The 18,923-nt window shown below is 43.9% G+C and overlaps 1 protein-coding gene and 1 long non-coding RNA gene across 2 annotated transcripts in view; one reads left to right on the plus strand and one right to left on the minus strand.

Annotated features, from left to right (window-relative positions):
- MYRFL (myelin regulatory factor like) overlaps positions 1-18,923 on the plus strand; it is a 115,779-nt gene that overhangs the window by 68,772 nt on the left and 28,084 nt on the right. The window contains exons 11-13 of the mRNA XM_012537447.3: positions 1,405-1,605; positions 7,832-7,940; positions 8,729-8,838. Coding sequence (XP_012392901.1) covers positions 1,405-1,605; positions 7,832-7,940; positions 8,729-8,838 — 420 coding nt within the window. The remainder of the gene's footprint in view (positions 1-1,404; positions 1,606-7,831; positions 7,941-8,728; positions 8,839-18,923) is intronic.
- On the minus strand, positions 546-7,836 carry LOC125960560 (uncharacterized). The gene is made up of 3 exons (XR_007470355.1): positions 4,075-7,836; positions 1,817-3,977; positions 546-1,710 (listed from the first exon to the last, which is right to left on the minus strand). It is a non-coding gene; the product is annotated as an uncharacterized LOC125960560 (long non-coding RNA).

Consider the following 18,923-nt stretch of genomic DNA (forward strand, 5'->3'; position numbering starts at 1 on the left):
GCAGAGTAAAATGCATCAACATTTTATATGGCATACCTTTGGATTTAGTTGATTGCTCGCTATAAAAGGATTTGAGTCAAAGCCAATTTGCCATCCTCCACCAAGGAGGCTCTAGGGATCTTGCGGAAAAGCTCTTTGTTCAAGTGAATTCACACAAAATAATGTTCAAAGTTGTTACTTTATATTCTTTCCCTGCTTTTGTCTATCCAGTGTCAATAGTTGAGTCTTCCAAGCAGCTCAGGGTTCAGACAGGTAGGAATGAAACAGGAAGTTGCACACACCTAAGTTTTTTAACTGAACCCAAACTTAGATCTGAACTTTGAGATTTCTTTTAATTATTATTTGTAAATTGGTAACGCATGCCTATGGTAAAAACATTCAAATAATACCAAGAGAGTAAGAGAAGGATAGGTCATAATTTAAAAAACAAATTAATTTCGTTGTGAGGATTTTGGTGGATTCATAGATCCCTACTTAAAGATATGTGGAAATATATTCAGTGGCAACAGGGAAATGGGGAGGAGGGAAGGCAGTACAGTGGAAAATTCTTTGGCAAAAAAAATTTATTTAACAGTAAAATCTCCAGAACTTTCTCTAGTCGAATAGATTCACTTGGATTTTCTTTGAAGACTGCATTTGGCCAGGGCTTTTTTAGGCAATACCACAAAACTCAAAGTTAGAATCATTATTTAATCATCAAAGGAAGCATAATCGCAGCTCTAGAACTCATTAGCTTTGTGGCCTGGGGCAATCTGTTTATTCTTTCAGAGTCTCAGCGTCAGTAAAAGGAAGATAATGGTCCTTTCGCATGGAATTGGGGTGTGGATTAGCACACAGCAAATGCAGCTGTTACAGTTCTTCTGTCAGAATCATCTGTGTTTAGGGAATAGCTGAGGTGTACTAAATATATTTGTATTGTCATTTGCTTGTCAATTGTGTATGAAATCATAAACATGAAGGTGTTTTGAAACTATGGAAGGGCTAGCTAAATGCAAGGGTTTTTTTTGAAATTATCTGAGCTTTAATAAACTTGTGAGATTTTCTGATGTAATATTCTGGTTTTAAATCATTATTATTATTCTCCCTGAAAAAATACTCATTTTGAGTGTTCTTCTTCTCCTTATCATCCACCTACTATAACTGACACATTCTCAATTCCATATAGAGACTGGACATTGCAAACCAAGACACGCTGAGCTTCTGCTGGTGGGGGCAGAACAGTTAGGAGAGTCTCCCTGGCTCTCCTGGGGTCACAGTTATTCAGATATGTCAGAGTGTCCCATCCAACATGTGATTCTCAAGTGAAAGACTTGGCTAACATTCTGTTTTCCTTTGGGGAATAAAGCGATCATCTATTCCTGCATCTATAACTTTAATTGTAATATATTTATGTATTTTCTCCAGGCCTCCAACCCTGGGCAATTTGAAAATGACATTGATGCATTATGGCAGCGAGGACAAGTTCCAGAATCTGTTGTTTGTCATGGTCGAGTGGGCATAAACACAGATGCACCGGACGAAGCCCTGGTTGTCTGTGGCAACATGAAAGTGATGGGGACGATTATGCATCCCTCTGACAGCCGGGCGAAGCAGAACATCCAGGAGGTGAGCGCGGGGCGGGCCTCGGACACCTCCTCTGACACCCGAGTCAGGAGTTCTGGGCCCTCCTGGCCCCCGACACGCCTGGCACAAGGCATCTCTCCCTGTCACCTGTTGGTGTGAGACGAACATGCTGCTTAACAGTTACAGGTGTTGGAGTCGTTAGGCATCTCTGCTGAAATTGTAAAGCAGTTCATACCCAAGAGAATGCACTTACCTGCCAGGAGCAGTGGCCATGGCAGCACAGCACTGGCTTCACAAGCAGGAAATCTCTGAGTTATTTCCCACAGGCCGTTGCCTTTCCATTGTCAACTGCTGGAGCTTGCCTTTTCCTTTCCATCTCCAAACTTCCATCTCCTTGTTCATCTTTCAAACGCTGTCTCAGTCCAGTTCCTGCCCATGTTTCTCCTGGACCTCTCCAGCCCCTTCCTCCCGGAGTCCCTGGCACCAGGCCTGCCAGCCACTGTCTTCCCCACTCAGCATCCTTCTCTGAGGAGCAGTTAGAGAAACTCCACCTCCTCACGCCTCACTCGGGCAATCCCATTTCCCCAGGTTACGGGTCAAGACTTCCTCCTCCTGCGGGGAGGCAGGCGCCTAGTGGCAATCAGAAGTCAGGCCCCGAAACCAGGAGGCTCCACTTCGGACTTGCCTGGATAAAACGCCTAACCTCGCCGAAACTCAGTGTCCTTATCTATAAGTTGGAAACGGTGCCTCTCTGCCTGGACCCACAGAGTCTTTAATAATCTTTAACCCATCGAGATACTAAGTACTGAATCATCTCCGAAAGTCACAGCTGCTATGAAGACCTAAGGGATCCCGATGACGATGCCAGGTCACTCCTGGTTCCACCATTCAGTTCTGTGTCCCATTCAGTGCTTCTGCCACCTCCCCACCTTGTCACTCACACTGCTTCTCCTGTAAACATTTTCGAGGCGGGGTGGCAGAACAGTTTTTAAACCTCCTTTCCTTATTCTTTCTTAGTTAATAGGAGACTTAATCTGTAAATCATTGGCCATTCTTCCAGACTGCATTCCTTTCCCAGTGCAGATCTGCACTGGTTTTTCTAAACCAGCCAAGGAATGTCCTCGTTGGCTGAGAGGATTCCAAAGAATGGTTGTAATTGTAGACTTTTATACTGATCGCGAAGCTGCGGTTCGTGTTCGAAGAGCTGTGACCTCCTAACCTGATGGGAACTCTCAGGGCTAGAAGGTTCTCACATACATTTCAAGATACAAGTCTTAGATACCGTGCCTCTGCCTTTTAGAAAGAAATGAACTGGCTGTGTTTCAGATCACACCAACTTAAACTTATCCTTGCAACTGGCTATACAATTCTCCACCAGGCCTTATCTAAATGTAAATGGAAGATGACAAGTGGGGAAAGTCCTCCACCACCACTCCTGCCACCACTGGGCTTTCCCCAGAACTTCTTTTACTAAACGTCCTCAAATGGTGTTCCTTGGTTTGAAGAAAACATATTGTCTCAAAATAACAAGGTTCCCTAGAACTTCTCAAATCCCTCTAGGAAGACTTCTCCATGAAGTGAAATGTCACTTAATCCAGGCTCTCGACATGAAGTTCCTGTATCGCCTTCCTGCTCACAGAAGCAGGAGGAAATAAAGAGGAGGTGGTCTCTGGTTAGAAGGCAGAGTTTTAGTCCTGATTCTGGCACCCACTCGCCCAGGAACTTTGGCCCAGACACGCTCTATGACTCTACTCTTCTCTGAACAGGGAATGCCCATATTTACTCACGTTAAGAACTTTTTCTAAGCTCATATACGGGAAACATTTTTTAGCTGTATAAGGCTAAGCAAATAGATATTACTATTATTTACTTGCGAAAAATGCAAATTACATGTAATTCATCTATTAAGTTATTTCACATTAATATATTTGTCCTTAATAATTTGTCCACATTTATGAAATACATGTTTCTAGAAATCTTGTCTATCCTATTCACCATTTATTACAGACAAGAGACATGATGGTAATGTTGATGATGGTGCTGACAGATGTGTGAACTTCATCTTCACCTCTCTCTGACTCAGTTTTTCCAACTTTTAAAAGAAGGCCATTCTTCCAAATGTGCTGGGAAGTGAACCTTTGGTTGACCTGATTGCAAGCGTAGGACTGGAGGCATTTCCCATCACGGACGCACGGCAGCCAGAGCTGGCTTCTGAATTAGCTGCTGTGAGACAACTGTAGTGGCCAAACATGTTGCCTGATACCGTGTTGGGAGGATGAACATCCGTTGCTGCCGTGCCTGACCCTGCGTCTCCTCGCTCAAGGCAGCGAACGTGGCTTTGCAGATATTAAGCACACAAGCACTCTGCGTGGAGAGGCCTGGAGGAGATCTCTGGGGCTCATCTGGACACACATCTAAGACACAGAGACAATAAAGCAGATATGACTGAAACCTGTGAAACGGAGGCACTGGGAAATGAGGTCAGCTTCGGGGAAGAGCAGTTTCACTTACCCAGACTTGGTGTTTACAGAGGTGATGATAGACTGGAGAGGAAATGCAGCTTTTACAAGCAAAAATTAGGGTGAAAAGGGTATGCTGCAAACCAAAGGGGCGTGAAGAACAGCAATGTCAATGCAAAAAAAAGGAAGTTGAACGTTGAATGCACCAAATTCTGTGGTGAAGGCTGAAAATAAGGCAGCAAACGGCTAAAAAGAAAAGGCAGGGGAAAAAAGATCAGTTAAGGTGAAATGCTCAAAGGTAATTTCTCCCAAGTGCACCAGCAGTAAACTTGTTAAAGACAAATGTGTGAAGAGCTCAAGAAAGTCAAACATGCAAAGTCTCCCCTCAGGGCCACGAGCCAAATGCAGAAGTTCAGGGTGAGCCAATGCCATTCAAGCTGCTCCTGATGGGAGACTGATAGTCCGGGCTGCGGGCCATGGGTAATGAGATATCCCTCCCTGAACGGACTGGAGTTCACGGTCTACAATGTCTTCTCTGCGGTGAAAGGCTTGAGTTAAGATACAGAAACCTTGGGTGTGAGGCAGCATGACAGCGATGGCCCTTTGCATTCATGGTCAAAACTTTCCAAAATTGCTGTGGGCAAGATCAGATTAGACACCCAAGTTCACTTCCTACCCTCTTACTCAGCACACATGGATGAGCAAGGCATGGTGTTGAGTCGTGGCCTTTGTACAGTTCTTTGTAGAGGATTCCAAGGGGGCACAGTCCTTGCCTCAAGTGTTTTTCCTGGGCCAAGAGTACAGGCCATAGGGAGCATGCAATACAAGCAGTTTATATTTAGCTTTGGAAAGTCTACAACACGGCATTAGAAATCACAAGAGCATTTCCTTAGAAAAAGATTGTTACAGAAGGTGTTTAGGTCCCCAAGCCAACCCTCAGAATTTTGTGTGGCCAAAAATCTGTCTGAAATACAGTGGTGGTAGTACTAGCGAACCTAACTGCTATGTCTAGGAATATGTCTTTGGGGAAAATGCAGTCAAGGATCCAACTTAGACAGCAGGGGTCATTTTCCCTCTGTGTAGCCTGGACAGTTGGAGTGAAGGGCACATCCTCCTCTGCTTTCCCCTTGCAGCAAATGAACTGACACTGCCTCTGCTTTGGTCTCTGATGGGGCCTCATGCAGGAACCAAGGGGATAATGAGAAGCAGGCAGGTGGGCACGGGACCCCCAGAGTGCAGGGAGTGGGGAACAGGGCAGGGCCTGGCTAGTGCAAGGCCAGACTAGCCGGCTCCTGACTGACCCCCTGCCTTTGATTCTGTTAGCATCAGGGATTGTTCTGCCATTTCACTACCTCCATTCTTTCATTCCTTCTTTCCTTCATTCAAAGTTTGGGTGCCTGTTACCTGTCAGACACTGTGCTAGGCACTGTGCAGGTCCTAAAACAAACAAAACACAGGCCTCACCCTCAGGAAAGGAACTTTCATTAAAATTTAAGCTCCAAATAAGAAAAACTCATTGAATCTCCAGGGCCTGGCATAGTATCTGGCACATAGTAGCTACTCATTAAATATTTGTTGAATGAATGTAGGAGCTCAGAGTGACAGGTGTATGCACAGGGCAATATGAGATTGTGACTGTTCCTTCCTAGCATGGCCTGCAAGGCCCTCCCTGCTCTGACCTTGATCTTTACAGTCTAGTCACGCCAAACCCTGCCTTGGTTGTGCAGGCATAATTCAGGGGATTTGCTGCCTCAGGACTTGGCTTATGGTGTTCTTTCTGCCCAGCATCCTTATCTTAGTCTTACCCTTTCCACCCTCTTCCCCACCCTTCATCTTTCCCTGACTAACTCCTATCTTAAAGTTATTAATTTATTTTATAAATATTAGTTAAGCACCTACTACATGCAAGGAATGGTACTAGAAACCGGTGATGTGGTGACGAACAGAAAATCATGGCCTCAAATATGTCCTTGCCCTCATGGGGTGTTTATTCTGTAGGAGAAGACAGATAGTAAAAGTGACTCACTAGTTGTCTGGTGGTAACTTTGATTAATGCTATGAAGGAAAAGAACGGGTGCCATTAGCACATAAGGCAGAGGGAAACTTCCTAGTCTTGGAGGTCAAGCAATCCTTCTCTGGTGAAGAGGTGTTTTAAATGGGGAGAGGCGGAGGTAGAGGAGTGGAAGGGAAGAGCTTCTGAGGCAGGGAAATGCCCTGAGCAAGGGCCTTGTAGTGAAATGGGCAGAGCGTGTTTGAGAACTGAAACAAGCCGAGATCTCGGTTGGGCTTCACCATCTCTGGGAAGCCGCCTTTTACGGTCCCCTGACAATCTTTTAGGTGCTTCCTTGGAGTTGCCATGATTCTCTGTTCATAACTCCATCATCACCCTGCATTTCTCACATTGTAATATAATCTTATGGGATGAGTCTGTTTTCCTGTCTAGACCATGAACTTTAAAAAGGCAATCATTTTGAAGTTCCAACACTCAGGGTAGTGCCTGGTATGTTGAAGGTGATTGGTAAATATTAGTCAAATGAAGCAATGAATGAAAGAACTGAACCAAGCTTTTGATAACAGCAATGATCAAAACAGCAGTGAGCTCAAAATTAGACTCCCCAGCAAGTACCTGAACTAAAGTTAGTCCATTTATCCAGTTAAGCACAAAGTCACAGCATTTGATAACCCACCAAACTGGTGAAGGAAAGAGAACCTTTATGATATTGGAGGAACTTTCCTGCTCACTTGACAGAGTGGGTCCAGGGAGGGGTTCAGGGCCAAAGCAGGGGTTTCTTAAAACAACAGAAAAGCATTTCTGGTTGCTCCAACATATGGATGAATGTCCAGGTGGTATATTTTTAATTGCCAAGAGACAACTGGTTTCATAATCCAGTTATGTTCTCTAAAAGAAAATTTAAGGACCCACATAGGACTGCCAACTTTTTACTTGTGGAATAAGGTCATTTAAAAAAATCAATCATGCTATTACCATGAATTCATTAAAAAAAAAAACATCAAAAGGGAAGCCTTTGAATCAGCACATTTAGCTTTAGGAAAAATCCACTATATTGTCTTTATTGTTATCATTTTGCTGGGACCCAGTGAAATTTTTTTTGAGGAACTTGCAGTGACAGTTCTGAGTGCTTTTAACTACCTGTGAGAGTGGTTGGCTCCAAGGAGGACACCATCGCTGACCAGGGGGGTCTGGGGGAGAAGCCATCTGTAGGAATGTAGCCTGGATTTTGAGGGACCAGCAGATGGGTAATCCGGGCTAGCAAACTGCCACTTGGAACAATTTTCTCCAGCCAAGATGTCCATAAGCAATTCAATGATGTACGATATACCCATTCTTAATAGGTTGTTACTTAAACTAAGCACTGCATTTTTAATTTATAAATACAAGGTCAGCCTGTATTTCTTAGCTGCTTATATTGCATGCTCAATTGGAAATGATACCTTGCTATCCTGGACAGAAATTGTTTCTCTCCAAGGTGATCAACCCCCATTCTCAGAAGGACGGTTCAACTCTCAGTGGACAGAAGTGAGGCCAGAGTAATGAATGAGGGAGGTTTTGCCCTGTAATTTAGCCACATAAACTCTGGCTCAGTTTATAAGTCAGTGGATGGAAGTCGCCGACATGAACCTTGAAATTTTTGCTTCTTGGAGGAGAAAAACATAAATTTCTCTTAAAATAGTTTGGGCAAGAGGAAAGGACATTCCCAGCATTCTTCATCTCTCTGGGCCACTCTGGGCCTTGATTCGAATAGCAACTATCTAAGCGGGTGAAATCTGATCTTCTTTAATTAAATTAGGTTGACACAAATGAACAGCTGAGAAGAATAGCCCAAATGAGGATTGTCGAATACGACTACAAGCCTGAATTCGCATCTGCGATGGGAATAAACACTGCCCATCAAACAGGTACACACACAGCTCCCTTCTTTATTTTATACTGTCAGCTATTAAAGTTCTAGTTCCCTCTTCACCTGGAGGCTGCATGCTACAGCACTTGACGACATCCTGTCGGTCTAACTTGTCCTCTTTGAAAGCCATAATCACCAGAGCAGGCAAAGTTAAAGAAATTTCTGTCATCTTTCCTCAACACCCCCATCCCCACTCCTGCCCCCTAAGGTACTGGTGGAGGATTTTGAACACATTGTCTCCTTTCACTGGAGGCCTCTTGCTCATGGGATGAGGGCCGAGGGGCGGATGGCAGCGCAAACTGTATGACAGGCAGCACTGGGCAGCATCGGGATAGAGAGGGAAGGTGGCGGGACAGGCAGGTCCAGGTCAGAGAAGTGCAGAGTGATGTTTATACTCCAGTCCAGGAATTCTAAAGAAAAAAGGACCATTTAGAGGGCAGGGCCCTCCTGCAGAAGAAGAAAGAAAATCAAGCCGATGCCCTAGCCTCATGTCTGTGTACAGGGATCTGAAGGTACTTAACCCCTTCCAACATTCGGCTCAGAGTCTCAAGAAAGAGTGGGGAAAACAACACTCCCTCTTTTAATCCTCTAGTGGTCCTTGGCTCCAAATTCCTCCTTTGCTTTTTAAATGCCTCGTAGATCAAAGCAAATGCTGAGGGGGGATAAGCATCTATTCGCAGAGGCATCCTGTGTAGTTGTCAGGGTTCCCATTCTGAGGTAGGCCTGAGAGGATTTTCTCCAGAAAGGTCTTTTCCTGACAAAACCTGTTGGAGTGTTTGTGTCTAGGAATGATCGCCCAGGAGGTGCGAGAGATCCTGCCCAGAGCCGTGAGGGAGGTTGGCCATGTCACCTGTGAAAACGGAGAGATGCTGGAGAACTTCCTCATGGTGGATAAGGTAACCCTGAACAGATACCTGCCCTAGAGCTCTAACCGCACGGGCAAACCCCCTTCTGTGGTATCACAATGCACGGAACATCCACTGAGTTGTGGAGTAAGTAGGTATCAGTTATCCCACACTGGTCATAGGTACCAAAAAGAAGTCTCATAAGCAAAAAAGGAAAAAGGACTACGCAACAGTAAGCACTGGAATCCAGTGAGTCTTGTGGGAGGAACACCGGCCCTGGGACAGTCCACTGAGCAGAAGTGCCCTTCAAACAGGGACCAAACATCAGGAGAAATAGTGACAGCAAGTTCTGATTAGACTTTGGCTTGAAAAATGGAACTAAAACTTACGAAAGTGTCATTTCTCTCACATAATATCATTTAAGTTATTAAAACAATGTGCTCCTCCTTAGAATGATTGAAGACTGAGTGAAGTGTTGAAATATTATTTTTTTTTTGGAGCATAGTTTTTCAACAAAACTATATGTTTAACTCTCGCAGCACAATCATAAAGTGGGTCATTTTTACAAAGATATTCATGAGCCTCATCGTTTTTCCTCAAGGGCCTGTCAGAATTCTTTGATATTCAAATCATTCTCTTTGGAAGGAATGTCACCATCCTTGTAGATTATTTCCTCTTCGCTTGTGAAGGAGTCTACGCCTGCCATTTCCTCGCTTGCCAACGCTTTGGTTGTGATCTGAGTGGTTCTCCGAGATCACGTCTATGAATTCTGTGAAACCTGCATCTTTTGCGAGGTTTGCAGATTCACTCTGCGGCTGATTTGCTTTATGTCCCGTTATTATATTTGATGCTGGAGGGAAGGCTGATAGGCACGGGGATTTCAGGGCAGTAGGTAGAGATGTGTGAGTGGAGACTAATTCGTAATTTGTCAGTTCCTCGGGGCGGTACTTCCCAAACTTCAAAGTGTACACGAATCAGTAAGGGAGTTATTAAAATGCAGATTCCAGTTCAGCAAGAATGGAGTGAGACCTGAGATCCTGAGTTTCTGACCAGTCTCCAGGTGAAGCCAGTTTTGCCAGTCCTGCTGGTCAGCGAGGCACACTTGGAGTAGCAAGGTAGCGGGTATGTCTGCATGTTGGGCCCTTCCACAGTCTTCTACCTACAAGCTCTTGGACAACAAATACTTCGATAACAGCGCCGGATGGCCTGCTCACTGGGCCGCAAGGGCCAAGTGGCGGAAGTCAAGTTACTTCCTCCTGTCTCCCAGGACCACATCCTCCACAGAAGAAATTCTTTGGTCTCTCACAGCAAGGCTATCACTTCGCTTGAGAGGTGTTACCATCAGAAATTTATCTTTTTTTAACTAAAATAATTGTTTTGGCCATGTCATGCAGCGGGTGGGATCTTAGTTCCCTGACCAGGGATCGAACCTGGGCCCCAGCACTGAGCACGCTGAGTCCTAACCACCGGACCACCAGGGAATTCCCCAGAAATTTATTTTTAATAATAAAACACAAGTTTTTTATGTAATTTGCTTAAAATATAAACTATTTTATATATACTAAAATATTATATTCAGAGGTATCTGTAAAATAAAGTCACCCTCATTCTCTTGCATTTTCATAAGCTTCCTAGGTTGAGAGAAAAGAGCAGAGGCACAGCTGTCAGCCTCAGGGTACAGCCTTGGGAGTGTGTCACCAGGCGGCCAAGGTGGGGCTCTTGGGGTTTCATCTGGTAGCAGCTGTATCACTTCTGGGTGTGGCCCTTCCCTAGAACACTCAGGAAAGAGATTTCTATGTTTCCTGTGTGGGTAACGCCGGCTCGGGGCCTTAGGACTGTCACTGTTCAGCAAAATAATTAGTTCTCCCCTGGCCCAGTGTTTTCCCGTTCCCAGGTGAGTTGAAGGGAGACAGTCAAGATGATTAGCAACAGGAGTTCTGAGGGCCAACCCCTCACTTTCCCAGGGGAGGTTACACCTGAAGTTCATTCCTAGGAAGCCAAGTGCAGAGACCTGGGAAAGCGGGGCGTGGCATTCCCGTTCCAGGCAGCCAGGTTCATTCATCACCTGAGGAGCAATCCATGCCAAGGGGGCACTGAGTTTATAAATAAGTAAAACTGACAGGAGTCCAGAATGGAAAAGGGGCGATTCTCTTAGTAACAGGATCTTGTAGTGATACAATCTATGGTGACGTCACTAAGGCCACACCTCCATACTCCGAAGGCTGGCTTTCTTCTTTGGCTCACTTCTGTGGATAGACTTCAATTGCTGGTTTAATCCTCAACACTGTGGAATATCCCTCTTCTACATTATAAGTACTTCCCAGAATACCCTTTATTCTCTCATTAAGAACGCAGGGTATGTGGCTCCTGTTGTCCCGTGCTCTTTGTTAACTGATAAGAAAGATGTACAGATAACCTCTTGCTTTCCTGGACTCTTCCTTATTCACGTGGGCGCCATGGCAACCTTGATTGCCACGCCCAGGGCTGTTGGTTTTCAAGACCTTCGCTAGGATTTCCCGGGCTTTGTGTGCTATAGTAACAGGTGGAGATCCAATTAAGATACAGTCTCTCCCTCTGCACTCCAGTTCTCTTCCTCCAAATGTCTCTTTTTTATAAGGAAATTCTCATTGAAGCTAAAATGCAAACTAGAACATGGAAATGTTAAAATGTTGTGCTCCGTGACTGCTGTATCATTTCCACATGTACTTTGCAACGTGGTGCCGAAATAGGAAAGAGAATGGCTGGATCTTTACAGGCTGTCCATACAACCAGCGAACGCTGGAGATCAGAGATGTCAGCCAAAGTTGGTACAACCCACTTTTTTCTCTTCTTAACAGGAGAAATAACCTTGCAAGATAAACTTCTCTTATACAGGGTGATTTACTGCTTCTCATAAATTTCTCATGGTTCGCGTGGCCCAGTGAAAGCTCAGCCAGGGGAGGTAGAGTGAAAGGACTCGGGGCTGATACTGAGAGCAAGGGGGCCTTAGAGTGGACACCATCGTCTCCTCCTGCATTCGACCACTGGGGCTCTGCTTTTTGGCGTGTTCATCTATCTCTTTACTTGGCAACTTTTACAATTTGTTTCTGTGATTATTTGGGAACAGGTGGTTACATTCCTGAGCGTTATTATTAGGTGTGCTTGGTGTAAGAAAAATGCACACAATAAATGGAAGAACTGCCTTAAACAAATTCACAACCGAGTCTATGTAAAGATGAGGTTCATCTTATCATTCACTAGCCTTGAATAATCTGTATGTGCGTGTTTCTAAGACTGCATGTCACAAGCCGCCCTGCCATAACTTAGTATGTGGCTACTTTTTACTCATTGATTCTATTTTTCCTGCAACCATAATGTGGCAGAGATTGTCTATTTGAGTCATGAAAGGGTAAATAACACTTGGTTCCTATCTTCAAGTAGCTGACAGTCTAAGCAGGATGACGTGACAGGTACACAAGAAATAATGCTCTAAGTTACAACGTGAGACATAATAAACCTGTGGGATGCATAAAGTGCCGCATCAGTTCAGAGGAAGGAGAGAGGCTCTCTGGAGACTAGGCAAGTGTTCTCAGATGGAAAGGAAGGGGGGAGATTGAGAGACAAGGGAAGGAAGACATTGGTGGACCGTGGGGACTGAGGGTGTAGCTGGCGGCAGTGGGGAGAGCATCACAAGAGGCCTCCCAAGCCTTCCTTTTTCTCATCCATGGGGTCCAGTTAGACAAGTCCTGCTGTTCTTACTTAGGTACTATCTCTTGTATATCACATTCCTTCTTTATTCTCTTTATTTTCTCCATTTTTATTCCTAGCTATTATAACAACCTCCTAACTGACCAGCTAGCTGCCAGTAGAATCATTTTCCTTAAAAACAAAACAAAACAAAACGAATCTCTGATCCTATAATCTCCCTTTCCCAGTTTTGGCTCTTCACTGGCTTATTATCATAACCCTCCACAATCTGGATGGAATCTTCTCTTTCTGACTCATTTCCTAACACTCATACCCCCCAACCCCCAAACACCTTCAGAATATGATGTGTCTGCGCACACACGCACAGTCTTGTTCCTAGCTTCTCCCCCGCCAGCCTTTTTTCTGTTCCTCACACTCCAAGTTTGTTTCTGCCTCGAGCTGTTCTGTTGATTGTTCTCTGCCACGAAGACTCTCCCTTCAGATGATCTCATCATTTGGATTGCAAAGCAAGACCTTCCCTGACCACCTTGTCTAAGAGTCTCCATGGCACTCGGATTTCACTTTGTAAGATCCAGGGCCACCGCGAGGGTGTAGAGTGCCTTTGCAGTAATTAGAAAAAGGAGCTCCCTCTGGCTGGCGCAGACCTCGTCCTCCCCCTCAGCTGGGTCTCTGTGCAGGGGATACACTGCAAACTTGCTCACAGCAGCCTGGAGACTTCTGTCCCTAACGGAAATGATCTTGTTTATTTGCCTACTTGTTTTTTGCCAGTCTCCCTGGGTAGTTGTATGAGAACAAAAAAATCTATATTTTTCAAAACTGTACCTCCAATTAACCCCAGGGCTTAGAGTACTGGAGGAATTCAACATATCTTGGTGGATTGAGTGAATGAATTCCGTGATGCCTGGATACTCCTGTCCTCACACTGCCTTAGGCCTCTGGATAGACAGCTTCTAGAGTATGCATCACATTGTGTTGTCATTCTCTATTTGGTATCTCCTCCACTGGACTGTGAGCTTCTTGAGGCCAGAGAATGTGTCTTGTCAATCCTGTGTTGTTTAGAACAGTATCTGATACCTCGTGGGTTCTCAATAAGACTTTATGTTAATGCATGAGTTTTTGAATCTCAGTGAAAGGAAGAGACGTGGTTCTATCAACATAGGGGAGTTTGAAGGAGAAGTGATTTTCTAGGGGAAAAGATGGGTTCAGTTTCGAGTTTGAGATGTCAGCTGAACATTCAGATGAAAACATCCAGAGGTGACTGGGAGTGTGGAACATGAGAGAGAAGTTGGGGGTCAAGGGGGAGCTACAGACAGGGGTGAAGATATTAATTCATAAGGAAAAGGTCATGGACACAGGTCACAGATGGGAAGCCTGTGGCCCAGTCTGGCCTGCAGACGTTTTTCCCTCACGGTGTTTTAAAAATTTTCAAATGTGTTGCTTACCTTTAAAAATTAGGAGATCTTCACACACATTGTGGATTTCCAGTTCCCTTGAAACATCAGATCTGGTGACGTGGTGCTGAGCAGCGACTCCCCCAGAGGGGCTTCGGCAGCCTCACATCTCTGCTTCCTGGGTTTTTTTTGTTTTTTTAAAAAATTTATTTATTTTATTTATTTATTTTTGGCGCGTTGGGTCTTCATTGCTGCGCGTGGACTTTCTCTAGTTGGTGGCGAGCGAGGGCTACTCTTCCTTGCGGTGCGTGGGCTTCTCATTGTCATGGCTTCTCTTGTTGCGGAGCACGGGCTCTACACACGTGGGCTTCAGTAGTTGTGGCGCATGGGCTCAGTAGTTGTGGCTCACGGGCTCTAGAGCACAGGCTCAGTAGTTGTGGTGCTCGGGCTTAGCTGCTCCGTGGCATGTGGGATCTTCCCGGACCAGGGCTTGAACCCATGTCCCCTGCATTGGCAGGCGGATTCTTAACCACTGCACCACCAGGGAAGCCCTCTGCTTCCTGTTACCTGCCTGGCCCAGCAGGCGCTCGAGTTCATATAGGATGAGAAACAAAGAGGGCTAAAGACAGCAGAACACTTCCAGGAGGGTCTATAGGAGAAAGAGAGGCCCTGGGAAGGCTGAGGATTGGGTGAAGGTAGGAGGAGAACATGGGGCAAACACAGTGTCAAAAAGCCAAGTGGGCAGAGAGGATCGATAAGGAAATGGGGAGGAGATGGAGGAGATGGGAGGAAAATGAACCTCACCGAAATCTCTTTGATGATTAAAAATTCCCTGATCGTACATGGCACACCAGTTTAAGAGCATGAATTTCAGCATCAGATAAAAGTTTGTCCAGAACTTGGCTCAGCCAGTGTGGGGGATTATAAGGTCATCTTTAAAGCTATTCAAAACAAATTATTTTATTCTTTACAGTTCTACAGTAAACTAACTTTAGTGTGGTGAGTTGAAATTCTACCTTAATCACTTTTTCCCCCAATGAAGCAGTTGCTTTCATAAATGAATTTTTTTTAATGCAGATCTTCTTAGGACCACAACTTTTAAGTCCACAACACAGTATAACTGATAAATGGTTAATCGTTAATACATTTTTTTCAGGTGCCGCTCAAAGATACCACCACTTTGGGTGTCTCTGAAATGACTTATTTTTTTTTATAGAGTGACAAATACTATTTTTCATTTTTAAATATAGAAAAACTGAGTTATAAAAAATTATATTAGTTTAAGTTCATATAGCCAGACCAGAATCTAAATGGTTTTTTTTTAAAGGTCCTACTCAGCAGTTAGTTTAAAAGTCCCTTCTTTTCTCATCAAGAGAGGAAATAAAATTCATTCATTAGTTGCAGTGATGTTCCCCACAGGAGGTTAGTATTCCCTGTTGCACTCACTGATTGATTTGACTCCAAGCCGAAGGATTAGAGTTAATATGCTATTAAAACCAACCCTGGATATTTTAACAACTGATCACCTGTTTGTAGATCATCTTCTTTCCCAGGAACTTCTTACACTGGCAGCAGGGAGAAAATTCTCTTGTTTCTAAATTTTAGAGAGAAATATGCCATTTATTGTTTTCTTGGAAAATTTCTTTCTGTAGTTATGTCTTCTTAAAAAGTAATTGCTATTTATTTTTTTCCATGCATTTAAACAAGATGGGTTGATGGATGGACAGACAGATGGAGAGACGTGTGATAAAGGAAATAGAGCACTATGCTAATTGTGGAATTTACGTGTGGGGGGGTATATGGGCATTTACTCTACAATTTTTTAAAAACTTTTCTGTATGCTTGGAAATTTTAGTTATAAAATGTTGGGAAAAGGATAATTGTTCCAGACATCTAAAACTGCAATTTAAATATTGTGTCAGAAGGTGATGGCAATGCTTTGAACATCAGATAGCCCCGTTTATTCAGGCCTTCAATGATTGAGTACCTGGAATTTCACATTTTATTTACCAAAGTGGAATTTAGTTAAAATGGCTGAACTTATGCCAGAGTTTTCAAAGAGACTATTTTTTAGTAATTTCTTATAAAGTGTTTAAGGATACTTCAGTCCCTTTCTGATGATGCTGTCTTTTCTTCACCTGTGAAATCTGGCCACTAGGTCAGAACTGCTTCCTCCCTGTAGGTATAGTTTAGTTCCCTTGGGCTTCATCCATGAAGTTCCCAGTCTACTGAGCTCAGTCTCAGATATTCAGAGTCTGTCACTGCCTTCAAGCTACTCAAACTGAGTAAGAGCACTGAGAGTAAGTAAATAAACTTTGGACTAGAGTGGTAGCTCTCAAGATGTGAAATCTCTTTCATTTTTTTTTTTTTCCTCCAGTAGATTTTCCTCTTTCCTCTTTATTATTGGAACTTTAGAGTGGAGGTACTACCCTCTTCTTTGTACTGCTCTTTTCCTTCATTACATTTTTTCTTCTCTGCATTCTCATTTCCTCTTCCATCCAACTCCCCACAACGATGGCAGCCACGCTAATGTGTTTCATATATATCCTTGGATAGTCAGGCTTTCTGGAACATTATTAGTGTTGTTTTTGAATCTGTTTTAAATTTCTTTGAATTATATACATCTGCTCAGAGTCTGATACGTGGAATTCCTTGGCATATGTCCTTACGTTCTCCTCCTCGAGTGATGGCCTCTTCCAACTCTGCTGACCACAACTGTGCAGTGATGAACGTTCTCACACAGGCCTCCTTGTGAACCTGTGGGAGGTTTTCTCTGGCACGCATACTGGAGGTGGGGTATAGGATACACACAGCCTTAATTCTATGAAATGCTGTCAGATTGTTGGTCAGCTCCAACTCATAACAGCAGCACATGAGGTTGACTGCTTCTCTGTATCCTCATCAACACCTGACATTATCAGACTTTCTAAATTTTTCAATCCTAATTGGGGTAAAGTGGTATCTTACTGTTTTAATTTGTCTTTCTCTGATGAGTAACAAAGTTGTGCATCTCTTTCTTATGTTAGCTATTCAGATTTCTCCTTCTATGAATTGTTTGCCCAGTTTTCCATTGGGTTACCTGTCTTTTTCAGGATGAGAATATACTTTTCCACTTGATGCTGTTATTTTATTTTTTCCCAGTGCTCTCAAAGATAAAATAGACCAAATCTATAGCAATGGCTTAAGATAGTAACAATTATTTTCTCTTTCAATGGTTTCCTTCCTGGTGCTAATTACAACTTAAAACTATATCATATACTTCTGGTTTACTTGCTCTTGGCCAATCTCCCCACTAAGGAAACATGCTCTATGAGGGCAGAGATCCTGTCTACCTTATCTAATTGTTTTCTCCCTGTACTTAAGACAGTGGTTAGCACATCATAGGTGCTTGATAAAGAACTATTGATTCTGTTCATTAGCTGAATATTGAGCTACGTGTGCCAGGTACTGAGTTGGCCCTAAGACACTGCCCTCAAAAGGAGCTCATTGGTCACCCAGAAAGAGAAGAAATCAAAGAATTACAATAAACGGTGCCATGTGTTAGTTCAACTGGAAACTTGCCTCAGTCAAAGGACTCAAGCCCTTCCACAGAAAATTACAGTTAAACTGAGATAACAAAAATTAAGCAAGAGTTCTAAAGCAAACAAAGGGCAACAATTAAAACACATAATTTGAAACAGTTTTATGAACTTGTGCTCTCCCCATTTAAGGCAGAGGTCAAAATACAACATCCAGGGAAATGAGCCCAGGAGTTGTCCTCTTTGCAAGAGAACTCTGCATGGGAGGGAAAGCTCACCTCCAGGGATCTGTGGGAAGTTCAGCTGAAGTCTGAGCTCCTGCACCATCTCAGCAGCCTGCTTTTCTGGTTTGAGGATTCTAGTTTTTTTTTTAAATCCATGTCAAGGCCTGGTGAGCTTTGTACACTCTTGGACAAAGATCTAAAGCTGAGTTTATCCAAAGCCTAAACAATTGCCAGGCACACCCATTGGCTAAAAGACCGTTTTTCTCCCTTTGACAATCACTTTCATAATACTCAATTACAGGCTGTTTTAGTCCCATGATTTTATCATAAAAACATCAGTCCATGCAACATCAGATGCCACAAGGAGAGATTTTCAAGTCTGTGACTCTCACTGGAAAAGAAAGAAGAGCCTATTTCAACTTCTCAAAGCATTCTTTGCTCGCAGGCTTTGTTACCCTTACTCTGTTTTTGGACAGAGGACAAGCTGTAGTTCCCAAAGAGAGGAGAAATCAAGTCCACTGCCTGGCTCCTCCCCAGCATTGGGGCTCATTTATCGTCAGTCCTGCAAGGGACCCAGGAGCTTGCAAACTGCCTTCTACAGAGTCTAAGTGTTTCCTAGGGGATGAAGGGGAACTGAAGGGATGGTCATCTGTTTCCATCAGTGGAGGCCACGTGGCTGGTTACAAGAGAGTCACTAGCCCATTGCACTGAGGATGTTGAACACTAGTGTTTCTTTCCTTAATTCACCTGCATTTCCTAACGTGGAAAGGGAATTTGGAATATAGACTTTGCTTTTCTGAGAAAAACCTCAGGTAAAAAAATAAACTGGACGTTTGGCCACTTTCTTCAATTTCACCGGAGAGCAAGGTTATGAGTGCCTCAGGGCATGCATCACCACTGTAAGAATATTCACTCATTTAATCTTCAAGTCTGTCCTGTGTTACTGCCCTGTGCTGGAGAATCTGCTGTGGACAAGAGGCCGGCCCTGTCTCCAGGGGTGTGTAACACTGGTAAACATGACACCAAGTGAAAGGAAGGTGGGCGGAGAGGGAGGACAGCTGGTTTAGGCAGAGGGAGCAGGCAGAGACGAGGGGATACATGATCCATGTTCTGTGACCGGCACAAGGTTCAATATGATTACAGCACAGCGTGTAAAGGGGGCTATGTGAAAGGAGAGGCTTCAACAGAGACACACGTTAAGCTAAATAATGTCTCTGATTTCACAAACACCTCCCTGTTTTCCTGTGCACTTATACTTGCCAAACTGCCCTACGTGTCCTTTCAAAAAATATGCTCACGCTGTCCATAAGTCCCCT

Source organism: Orcinus orca, chromosome 11, assembly GCF_937001465.1.
Source record: "Orcinus orca chromosome 11, mOrcOrc1.1, whole genome shotgun sequence".
Classification (NCBI taxonomy): domain Eukaryota; kingdom Metazoa; phylum Chordata; class Mammalia; order Artiodactyla; family Delphinidae; genus Orcinus; species Orcinus orca.